Genomic DNA, 12483 nt, shown 5'->3' with positions numbered 1-12483 from the left:
GATGTTCTTTATCAAAGATGCTCAATAAATTAATGTGTACTGTAAACTTACGCATTAAAGATGCTAAATGGGTCTTGAAACTGCCACGAAAATTAAATGGAAAATCATTATAAATCCCTCAAACAGTTGTGCTATGCATTGCTCTGCCCTGTTGTTTGACACTAGCTTCTTAAAAGTGCTCTTTTCCCCTTATGTGAGATTTATGCATATTTAAAATCATTATCTGCTTTGTTTTTTGGGGTGTTACAACAGGTTTGGAATTAGCCGTAGATCCCCTGCTTCCATTGACAGGCAGAACACGCAATCAGATACGGGTGGTAGCGGCAAATCCACACCCAGCTGGCAAAGAAGTGAGGATAGTATCGCTGACCAGATGGGTAGGTAATTAATTCTTTACAGTGAGCAAGTGGTGCTAACTGCAAGGTGACTTTGGCAATACCTCTCCGTGCAGAGGGAGAACCCTCTTAAGCACTGCATTTTCAGTGTCTTTTGAAAGTTAACCTTGTTCATCAGGATGAATAATTAGGTCTGGAGCATATACTAGCTTCTACAGTCTGTTTCCTTGAGACCTATGAGTATCACCTGAGGAAGAACTGATTTCAGTTCTTCATTTGATTGTGGGATTAAATCTACCTTAATGCTCTTACCCTGAAACACTTTGTCCTTTTAGAAGCGGTTGGGTAGACACACATACTAATTTGTCTTGCTGTTGAGGACTTGTTTGACCTCACCTACTCTCCCGAGTGGCTTGGCTTCGTTTAATTTTTGCTTAGTTTGTCTAAAGTGCTTGTGATGCTCCCTTTCAAACAGTGCTATATAAATGCAAATTGATTGTTTGATCATTGAAGCTATAAAAATACCACGTACAAAACGGAAAAAATGCAATTGAAGTTTAAATAGTGAAGTAAATCTATAGCTTGGTAATCGCCTTCCACCAGTGTATACATTTTCTTTGCACTTGGCAATTAAGCTGTCAGCTGAGGGAACGTATTAACTACATAAACCAGCTGGGTACTGAGAATTTGGATTGTTAAGCCTTCATTTGAAGTTTTTGCACATAGACCTTTTGCTACAGCTATGGCTTGTCTTGAGTGGATACCAATGAGATTGACACCAATGGAAATGTCCTGTCTACAGACAGCATTGATCCAACCTGATGACCATGGTCAAGATTGCCAGATTGGTTTTTTCTAACTTTGTTACCATTGATTAAACAAGTCCATACCTTTTCTATTGCACATATAGATCATCATTTTACTGCGTCACAGCTTTTGTTCTATATAAATGGACTAGTGGTGAACACAGAATAAGGTTCAGTGAGATCAGCAGGAGTTTAAGGCAAATGCCAACCTCAAGTTCTGGAGATGTACTTTGTTCACATACCTTCACAACCTCAGTGAGCTGTGCCTTGTTATTGAAGCCATCTGTCAGTCCCTCCCTCACAACTACCCCCATACTTCTCACTAAGAAGCTGTGATTATACTGATCTGCAGTTCTCATTTTGACAGAACGATTTTTAATCGCATATGTTTTGATACTGTTGTGATGGTAACGACACATGTAAAACTGATCTTTCGCTCAGCATTACTTTTGCAGACCAACAGTTGGGTGTTGATGCTGGCACTGAGCGGAGCTGCCAGTAAGTTCTGTTGTACAATGTCAGGTGTCACCGTATTAGCAAAATAAATAAATAAGACCAAAAAACAAGAAAAACGGTGTGGCAGAAGAGATGGGTTTGGCATTTGGCAAAGGCTGAAAATGCACACTGATAATCTCTGTATTTTCTCTCTTGCGTATTGTCCTGCATTCATAGAGTCGCAGCTGGAAGCTGCATCTCTGACTGGAAACTTTATTGCTAGTCTGGGGGATCTAAGTGAAATTTTGGTTCTATGCCAAATAAGCACATTTGCACTTGGGATAATCTGTCTCAAGGTAGATAAGGCATTAGGTGCAGTGAATCCACACGCTCGCTCCTTCCTGGCCTGTTCTTAGCTACAGAAGACCTTTGTTCTTTGTGCACCAACACCGCTTGTTACCACTTGGCGGGGGGGATAAATTTTGATGATGATGATTATTTATATTTTTAAAACTTTTAAATTTGTTTTTTTTTAAAAAGCAAGTAATGCTGCAGATCAAGATGAACAAACCATAGTTGTTTTGGGGAAAGCTTTAAAGCACTGCTAATTACCATGGGTATTGTTAAGTAGTTGATATTCATAAGCACATATTGTATCTAAAAGCAGCATTTTTAGAAGTGCAGAATATTGCATAACCACAGGAGAGAAGATACAGATAAAAAGGTGCAACTAAGAAAGATTCTTTTAAAAATACTGACCTTGTGCTCTGAGAAGGCAGTTACCTACCTGAAGGGCTGTGTCTGAACACCCTCTAGACCCCCACAGTTACCTCCTAGGAAAAAATAAGCTTAATTGGCAAAGAGCAGTACTACAAATGTCCGCGTAAGATGAATGATTTTAATTCTGTTCACTTTTGTCTGTTTAGTTTAATAAGTATTACTTTCTTGTGTACCTCTATGCAGTTTCCACATTCACAGCCATCATTTTTTAAGGGAATATTGTGATTTCAACAGCTTTTTACTATCTCTTCAATTGGAAAATGTTTATTTAACTCACCTTAACTTTGACAAGAAATACGTGTAGTAGTTGTATGGGAGAAAATGCGTTCATTTAAGTGATCACTGTAGACTTTTGCTATTGTCCTGCCTTGCACAGAATACAATTTAAGGAAATGTGGATCTTCAGGTTTTTTAATCTCTTGTCCACAGGCAATGTCCATATAGAGATACGATGTCAGTACACTGTGAAAATGAATATTTCACCGTTTTAATGCTCTGATACAGTGCTGTTGGACAATAGGGGCATGATACCATTCAGGCTGTTCTAACAAAAGCCAGGATAGTGGCTGCTGGTTTTTAATGAAGTCTTACTGATTTATGCCAGGCAGGAATGGGCCCTCACTTACTCACCTGTGTTTTGTCACAATATGTATTTTTTTATTTGGAATGAATTTCATATTAGGTATCCAAAGTTTTTGGCTAGTGGTAGTATTGGGAAAATTGCAGTGTAAAATTAGATTACACATTTTCTTAGTTTGTTGCACTGCTTACGCTCTTCAGTACATCGTTGTGTGCTGTATTGCAGAACCAACATGCCATCTCCCAGCAGTATCAAAAGTACTGCCATCCTTCAGAGAAAGCCCCAGTGGAAGACTGATGAGACAGGATCCTGTGGTTCACTTGTCTCCAAATAAGCAGGGTCATGTAAGTTATCCTAAAAAAGGAATTATTTAATGTTTCGTTCTTGCTCCACAAGCTCTTGATACCAAAAGTGTTGTTCAAAGTCATATTTAGAGTGTCAGTTAAAAAAAGAAAGAAAAAAATCCTCAAGCCCTGTTCCCTACTAGAACATGAAGGAAGCAGTGAGCAGACCTGTTGTTTCCCAAATTCTACAGATACTAAGCACAGCCTACTGAAATTATTTACTAGTTAATAATGTTTTGTTGCCAGTTGAACAGCAACTTCTTGTCTGTTATCTTGTGATAAGTAGAGGATTTGTGGAAGTTTACAAAGCTATTCCTAGGCTCACATGTGAGACTTAAAGTTTACTAATATATTTTATAATGCAATACTCAGATGCTTCTTTGAAACAGAATAGTGATCTTGCTTTTGGTTTTGTATTTTCTCCACTTTCCTCATCTAGTGTAACTATTACTTCCTTTCCATAACCTACTTTGCCCACTGTTGGAAGACTTTGTCTGAAAGGTCTGAAAAAATCTTTTTTGTTTCACTTGTGTTTAGTGTCTAAATAGTAAATTCTGCCTTTCTGTCTCTGCAGAGTTAGATATTGGCGCCTTTGTGGTGTCACTTCCTGATTGACATACAGAGAGAGAGAGAAATGCAGTAATGTTCATAAACTCAAAACGTCTTGAAAATTATTTACGTCACTAGACTCAAAAAGCTCACCCTTTAAATTTTAAGTTACCCAATAAGCTGTATCACTTGGGTTTTTAATTTATTTGTACAATCAGCTAAAATACGGAATTGCGTTGCATGATTATACTGGGAAAGGATTAATTACATTTATTTAGATGTGAGAACGTATTTAATTGGTTCCTGTTATTTGCTCCTGCTTACCAGCACTCTCAATACAGTTGGCAGTGTTGCTTTTAGGTTATTAATTCATAACAACATATCTTTATTATTAAAAAAAAATATGAAACACCAAAAAAGCCAACAACAACAACACACCTGTCTTCATATTCTTAGGAGCACAGACTAGTTTTTATATTTAGATTGACCTGTTTTCCATGAGATGTATTTGACCGTATAATGATGTGATACATAACTCATTAGCTTGCGTGCAAAGTTGTAGCTCTGGAATTATTAATGCTTGCATTCTTCTCATTTAGTCATTGTTAAAGTAAATCTTTATTGTGTAGACAGATGGATGGGGGGATTGATGCAGTTCCTAATGAAGAGCAGTAACTTCAATTGGAGATAACTAGGAGTCCAGATCAACTTAATATTCCTCCTGTTTTTCTGTCAATTCTTGCTTTAGTATAATAAGAAATGTGGATGCTGAAATTTCTTGCTCTCGGTATACACCCATTCTCTATTTTCCCTCTTCCAGTGAAAACAGAAACAGTATCTAATCTTTTATATTTGGCTGGGATCTCTGCCCATGGCTGTTTTGTAAAACTCCAGGGGCAGACAAATAGGAAAGGTGGTTCTAAGGCTCCTTTCCATCCCTTCCCTTATTCCTGGGCCGTGTGGTCACCAAACAAGTCCATTGCCTGCTGGAAAAACTGCTTCAGTTCTTGATTATATAGATGATCAGAACGTAGATAAATTCTGTAGATGGAAACTAAAATTAAGGAATTCAGATGAATATAAATACCCCAAAGGTAGGTGAGCTGCTAAGCAATGATGAACGTACGGCAAGAAATTCTTCCTGTGATGGGATATTCCACCAATGCCCGCTATGGAATGGAGGGCATTCGGTTTCTTCGTAACAGCTGGCTGTAACCAAGGACAGAACACACAAACCAGCCAGGCACTGGCATGCCCTGGTGGGACAATTTCAAAGCATTGCATTAAAGCTTCCTTTCTTGCAATTTTGCCTTTCGGAAAACAATTTCAGTTTAGTTAAATGGTGTTTCAGTGGTCATTTGCAAAGGATGCTCCTGCTGAGGAGGAAATATACCCCTACGACAAAGAGGTAGGAAGGGCAGTGGTTATTTTGCCCTACTTTAATCTCTTGCTAGGCAATTGGATTATTAAAATAACGTGCACTTTCTGTGGGTTAGTTACGTTTCATGTTGTAAAACACTGGAGTCTTAAAATTAGAATATTTTGAACTGTGGTAGTTATAAACCAAGTCAAAGTCTACACAGCTCAACCAGTTTCATTGGACTGGGCTGAGCAGAACTGTGCTTGAAAGGAAATAGTGTCAAGTATTTTAGGACAAAATACAAACAACTCTGGCTTTCCCTGAATAGTTAAGACATGGCTTCCACATCCATATGGAAGCTTTGTATGTGCACCCAGAATAGAGCACGTGCATTTTGTTGGAATGAAATTTTTAGATTTTATTAGTCTCCTCAATGTTTCTATCCAGTACTTCAGGTAGAAGAGCTCCTTTTGTGCAGTGATGACTTTTGTAATTTCCTCCTCCTTTTTATTGCCATAATTCTGAAATAAACCTACAAGTGTGGTTTTTTTGGATTGTTGTTTCTTCTGTAGTCTGACAGCCACTACTCCAGCCATTCCAGCAGCAATACTCTCTCCAGCAATGCCTCCAGTGCTCACAGTGATGAGAAATGGTATGACAGCGGGGAGCGCACTGAATCAGAGCTGAACAGCTACAACTACCTTCAAGGGACTTCAGCTGATAGTGGCATAGATACCACTTCCTACGGACCTAGCCATGGCAGCACTGCCTCCCTGGGAGCAGCAACGTCTCCCCGTACAGGGCTAACAAAGGAGAAAGTGGCACCGCTGTGGCATAGCTCCAGCGAAGTGGTGTCCATTGCAGACAGGACATTGGAAAAAGAGAGCCACATAGACCGAAAGACCGAGTCTTCACTGAGCCTGGATATTCACAGCAAGAGTCAACCAGCCTCCAATCCTCTCACGAGGGAGAACAGTGCTTATAGTCTTAGTGATGCTGTCTCGCATACAAGGTAATTTTCACCTCTTATGAGATTGACCCCTCCATGCTCATTTTCCCATTCTCACTCTCTAGCCTATCGAAAGTGAGAAGTGGATGTTGAAGAGAGGTATCTACTTATGTTAACCAGTGTTTTGAAAGATCTCACTGTCCAGAATGCTTGAAAATTAAGACCACCTTTAGTCTTCGCATCTGCTGCTGCTTACATTCTTTAGAATGTCTTTGAGAGCATATTCCATACTGCTCCTACTAAACTAACCTAAGACAGACATGCCTGGTGTGTTTATAAGGAATATCTTGCAAGAACTACAGTTCATATATGGATCAGAATGGAGATCAGTCCATTTTATTAATGCACATAATATTTAATATGTGTTTAATATGAGGTTCTTTTTTAGTCTTGCAAGTATGCGTTTCAGATGTTTTGCATTTTTTTCCCCAGTCCTTTTGTTTAAAAATCTGCTTTCAGTCAGTATGATCGAGACTGAGAGCAAGTTGCTTGTGAGTGCTAGCACGCAGATTTTAATTTCATTCTGCTGGAAGCTTGTGGGTATGACACGTTACAGTCACCTTCCCTCTCTCCCTCAGTTTTGCTGCTTGTAAAATTGGCAATATCAAGTACGTGTATAATGTGCTTGAACACCTCAGATGGAAGATACCCACTTTACAAGTTAATCAGAGCTGCTAGAGGCAGAAAATATTTCAGACCCTTTTCCTAACCCATTTCCCGAAAAGTATTCAGTGCGCTTTTTGAAAAATATTCATACTGTGACATACTAGCAGCAAGAACAAAACACAGCTCTTTCAAGGAAGATGTGTGATCATCATAATTCGTTGGACTTGCAGAGAGCCTGACTGTTGCATTTTTATTCTTAAGGCCCATCTGTTTTGAGTGTGCAGCTAAAATACCTATAGGCTGGAAGTCTGAAGCCATTTTTGCTAATTCTTTTGAGCAAAGCTACATTTACACAAGGCTAGATGTTTATCAGGCAGTTTAACACCTCCTCATACAGTAGCTGCAAATAGGGGTTGTCATAGAGACTGTAATGTAGTGAATGGTCTCCATGTACTTTGTCATGGTAATTTTGACTAAATAATCTATTAATGGTGGTCCTGCTCTGGTTTTCTGCCTCTCTTGGTTGGCCATTTTTGGCACTAAAGCTTGTATTCAGTTGGTATAAATCCCACCCAGGTCTTTGAGACTGGTGTTTGTAGTAGCTGTGCATGCATGAAGGACTTGAGCAAGTTTGTGGAAAACACTATGCAGAGGGGTTTACTTAGATTTTTGGGCAATGTTAGCATGTGCTCCTTTCTTGACAGTAAAAATCTATATGGTGGTTATCTACAGTTTTATGCCTTTTATTTTAAGACAAGCATGTTTATATGCATTTTTTTAACATTCATTAGAATTTGCCACGTGCCCCGTGGTACTTGTCTGAATGTAGCTGGCAGTAGCATTAAATGTGAGATTCTTATACAAAATGCTGATTGTAATAAAGTTGTCCATCGCATTTTCATTTGGAAGGATTTTTTTCAGAAGTGACTAAAAGAAGCCTGGAACATTTATATGTAACTCTTGGAAGTTTTATTGTAAAGATGTGCCTAATGGGAGTGGCATCCTTGTGCACCTGAGGTTCTGGTTTCCTCTTCTCTGAGCACCAAATAGGGTTAGTTCAGTAGAAAAGCTGAGAAAATTTGATAGAAATATATCTTCACAGGACAAGCATACCCTGATAGCTCTTATCTTTGTCTTCCATGGATATACTTTGCAACTTGATTGCAAACTGAAGTCTAGGATGTTGTCTCATTATTTATTATATGGTAGCATTGTGTCTCCAAACACGGTATTTTCTCTGGTTGATTTGGATTGGTTTACGTGATGTTTCTCTGATGATATTAAAATGATTCTCTACGTGTTTTTGGGGGGCTGTTACTGAAATTTCCAGATAAAGGTTCCCTAGGCTTTATGCTAAAGAAAACAGTTGTTCGTTTTGGTTTTTTTTTTTTTTCCAGTTTCATTTAAAAATCAGATGTTAAAAATGCAGCTCTTTGCAAAGAGGAGTAGTAGCAATTTGTAGAGCACATGGGGCATGATACTTAACAAATACTGCAGTCCTTGCACCCACATCATTTATTTTGGCGGAGAAAAAAAGAGAGACCGACTTGTGTTCCTTCCTTATTATTTCTTATTTTTGAAGACTAGAACATGTGTTTGATGCCTCATAATAAAGCAAAGGCACAGTCTGAGCTAAAAAGCTTTTGTTTTGTTTCTCATGGCGTCCTCAGTTGGTGGTTGCACACTGCAGAGCAGTGCTGACCTGAGGAGACCCCGGGTCCAGCTGCTTGCTGCCAGCCTTCCCGTAGCTCTTTCTATGGAGGCACAGCAGCTTGGAGCTGGAGGCTTGTAAAACTGGCACTTCCAACATGCAACCGCAGCTGCCTGCTTCAAGGAGGTGAAGGAGGGGAGACTGAAGGATGATTCTGAACAGGCTACTTTTCATGAGAAATGAGCAGCTTAATTGGTGTATTTATCAGTTTCTAAATTGTTATCCTTTGTTGCTTCTCACTTTTTTACCTTTTGGCTGTGGATGCCAGAATGTCTGTAATGTCTTTTAGAGTCGGGTTTCTAGGCAAGAAGAAAAGGAATTTGGCCCTAAAAAGAACTCGGTGACAAAAGAAAAGAAAATAACCACAAATTAGAGTGTTTGTGTCTGTAGAAGACAGGAGCGATAATTAGCGTTCAGATCATTTGATGGTGCATAAAAGAACTTGTACCTGAGAATTGGTGGCAAAATGTAAATTATAGTGATTAACTTTTACAGCAGAGCTTCTGGCTGGGTTTTATTTTTCTTCTCCACCCCCATTCCCAAAGTCCTTCCTGATGATTGTGCAGATTTCTCATAGCATCCCAGGAGAATTGCATTATGTAGGCCAGTAATTATACAGAATCATTATAGCTGAAAGTCATTAAATGAAGCCATATGTGCTAATGGCATGAATTCCCTAGGAAAAAAATAAAATCAAACTTTCATTTCCACCTAAACTATGGTTTCTTATGGTCCTCTTACCAAAACTGAAAAGAAAATCGTGGCTATTTCTAATCAAGTATCATCTTCATTACTTCTAATAATTTTAAGCTACTTAAAATATTATTTAATGATTGTAGAATACTGTCACGAATGGGTCATCTGCGATTCTTTCAGGTTGCCGTGTAGTATTTGAATTTTTCCTTAATTTAATCCTTGATGTCTCAATAATTGAGGTGGGAGGTGGGGGACCAACAGTGGCTGTCTCTGTGTCCTGAGAATGAGGACTGAATTTCTTCCAGATATAATCAAGCTGGTCCAGGTCTCTGTTACAGTATGAGGAATTCTCTGCGTGCTTCTTAGTGTCGAATGCTCTAATAACTTCCCATCACTGCCATAGTGTTCCTACTCCAATGTAGTTTTTCTAGAGTTTATCCAAAGCCTTTTGCTCTCCACATATGCTAACAAGTGTGTCTCTTTATCTGTCAGTATCTTATTGACCTGCTTGTGTTTACTTGTAGGGTGAAAAGTTTCGGTCATATCCACAGTTCTGTACATAGTTCCTGAAGCAGAATATCCTCCCAGAATACTATATTGTAAAACCACAGCTTAAAATATGCACTACACTTTTGAAGAAAAGTGTATTGTAAACTGTATGCTGATTTTCCTGCTTATTTGCCAGGCTGCTCTTGGCATCTATTATATGATACATATTATAATAAATATTGAAGTAAAAATACTTAGAATAAACAATGTGTATGTACAATATGATATATAATAAAATATTATAATAATTTTAATATATATGCATATGCATTTTATATATAAATTTTATGTAGAGCATACTGAACATCATTTTTTGCCCTCTTTGCCTAGTAATATTCTGGATAAGCTGGTAGTGTTGATCCTTGAGTTGTTATTTTTTTTTAATCAAGAAACGTTTTCTCACAACTAGCACTTCCTTGAGAACTACCTGATGGATGAAAGAATTCCGAAATGTGATCAGAGCTTCCCTTTTCCTACACTGAAGCAAAAGACTTCTCCACTTCTTGAGTGTATTTAGAAGGGGGTAAAAATGGGGGCGGGGGGGGGAAGCCCCATAAGTTTTCTTTAAAGACCTGCATCTTCCCCAAATCTTGCTAGTTAAATTTGCGGTGGTGATGCCTCACAGATGGGGTGGTTTACTCGGCATGTGTAGGAGTTTTCTTTCAGTATTGAAAAAGAAGAGAGAAGGGGGAATGAAGAGAAATTTACTGCCTTTCCTCCTAGCTCTTATTTTTCTCTGCTTTCTTGCTGTAAATTATGTTTACTTATATCTGGTACAAATACGAAGGTTGCGATATGCAGCGCCAAATATATGGGCTTGATGGACAGGAAAAATCTCTTCCTATATTTTCCCAATCTGCCATCTTTTGTAAAGGCCTTTCAACTGTACAGGTGGAGGGAAGAAAAAAAAAAAACAACTCTATAATACAAAATCTGTATTATTGTCATTTGATTTGCATGCATATGGGGAGATGTTTCTTGCCTCTGATGTGAGGGAGTGCACAGCCGTCCCCGTGTACGTTAGGTGGACGCATGGGCTGCAGCAGCCAGTGCTGTTTGAGGTGGGAAGACTACAGTCCACGCAGACTCCTCATTAAATCCACAGCACTTAGCTGTTGGGACTCTTGTGCTTAACTTGAGCCATATGAAAATGAAACATAGTTGAAGGTGATTTTTTTTCGATGCCATCTGTTGCCAATGGAGAGAGAGGAGAAACTCCAAAGCATTAATTCTCCCTGTCTGTCTGAGACACCTAATTTAGGATGAGGAGAATTGCCTCCTAAGGGTATTTCTCCATTGACTACAGCAGGAGCCAGACAAGTGGCGTAGATTAGATAACTGACTTCTATAAGGCTAAATGTAGGTGAGATTATTTTCCAAGGTGGCAACATAAATTTAACCTTAAGTTCTTTTTTATGTCTCAGTAAGAGAGAGAGATGTGAAAATGCATTGTTTTATCAAGATATGAAGAGAGTGGTGAAGAATTTTCTATTAAGCTAAGAACAAAGAGATTATTCAGAGACTTTATTCAGCCTTCCAGCTAATTTTTATTTCTCAGTCAGAAACTGTTCTTTACCACGGGGCCATCTGTTTCAAATTCCTTCCTTACAGTGTTGGATACAGGGATGAAAATGTGGCTAAGTTGTGTAGAGAGCGGATAGAAAACTGGTCTCCAAATATATAATGCTATTTCAGTACTAAGGCTGTACACAAAGTTTTCCTGTAACTGTACTTAGAAATGTCTGACCTTTTAAGGTTGTTATAGTAAATATTGTCTTAAGCCCTAGTGCTCCTGATATGATGCAAATTGCATCATATTTGAATATCAGCATAACTAAAGAGTAGCTCCTGTCTAAAGCCCCCCTCCTTCTTCCAATACTAATCTGCAGTTGGTCATCCCAACTCTTTTTTTCTGTCGAGACAAATTGTGATATGTGTTGGAGACCTGCTCAGACTTCTCAATTTAAGAGTCTTTTTTTGCAGTTGGTTTTCAGGCAAAATCCAGGAAGCCCTCTTTTGAAAGATGTATAGGTTTCTTCTTTGGTTTGTTGTGGGGTCTTAAAGAGATGTTTCCTCTTGCTTAAGTTCCTTCAAAGTATGTTTTCTTCCACAGCCAGGAATTCCAGCAAGAAATTGGACTTGGGTTCTTTTTTGCTAATTCAGCTACACTCTCTTATATTACTTCTAAGCTGCCTAATGACCGTTAACCCTAGATTTCCCATTTGTGAAGGGGAACGAGGGGAGGGTGGTATATTGCATCCTTAGAGGTTGCTTACAAAGTTTTTCATTACTGTGTGAGATGTTTTTAATGAAACATTGGTGGAAGACTTGAGAAGAGCAAACTGGTTTTGCTAGTCTACCCACTGTTGATAAGAGTAACATCTTGTGCCCAGACTTCTGCTTTAAAAATAGTTAAAACAAGGTGCACATATACACATCTGAGGCAAATTTTGTCTTTATTATGTTTTTCTCCTAGTACCATGAGCTCACGACACTCTGCCAGCCCGGTTGTTTTTACCAGTGCCAGAAGCTCACCTAAAGAAGAGCTTCATTCTGCTGCTTCTCCCCAGCTCGCACCTTCTTTCTCCTCCTCCTCTTCCTCCTCATCTGGTCCTAGGACTTTCTACCCTCGCCAGGGTGCTACTAGCAAGTATCTGATCGGATGGAAAAAGCCAGAAGGGACAATAAACTCAGTGGGGTTTATGGATTCAAGAAAGTAAGAC

The 12483-nt window shown here is 38.9% G+C and overlaps 1 protein-coding gene across 11 annotated transcripts in view; it reads left to right on the top strand.

Annotated features, from left to right (window-relative positions):
• Positions 1-12483, top strand: part of SIPA1L1 (signal induced proliferation associated 1 like 1) — a 232186-nt gene that overhangs the window by 205983 nt on the left and 13720 nt on the right. For all 11 annotated transcript variants that reach the window (XM_087746430.1, XM_087746434.1, XM_087746424.1 and 8 more), the window contains 4 exons: positions 253-377; positions 3162-3280; positions 5762-6201; positions 12237-12476. In XM_087746430.1, coding sequence (XP_087602556.1) covers positions 253-377; positions 3162-3280; positions 5762-6201; positions 12237-12476 — 924 coding nt within the window. The remainder of the gene's footprint in view (positions 1-252; positions 378-3161; positions 3281-5761; positions 6202-12236; positions 12477-12483) is intronic.

Source organism: Nipponia nippon, unplaced genomic scaffold, assembly GCF_047370975.1.
Source record: "Nipponia nippon isolate SJK-2023a ecotype South Korea unplaced genomic scaffold, ASM4737097v1 scaffold_10, whole genome shotgun sequence".
Lineage (NCBI taxonomy): Eukaryota > Metazoa > Chordata > Aves > Pelecaniformes > Threskiornithidae > Nipponia > Nipponia nippon.
The sequence above is the reverse complement of the archived record's forward strand: the minus strand, read 5'-3'. Positions and strand labels throughout refer to the sequence as shown.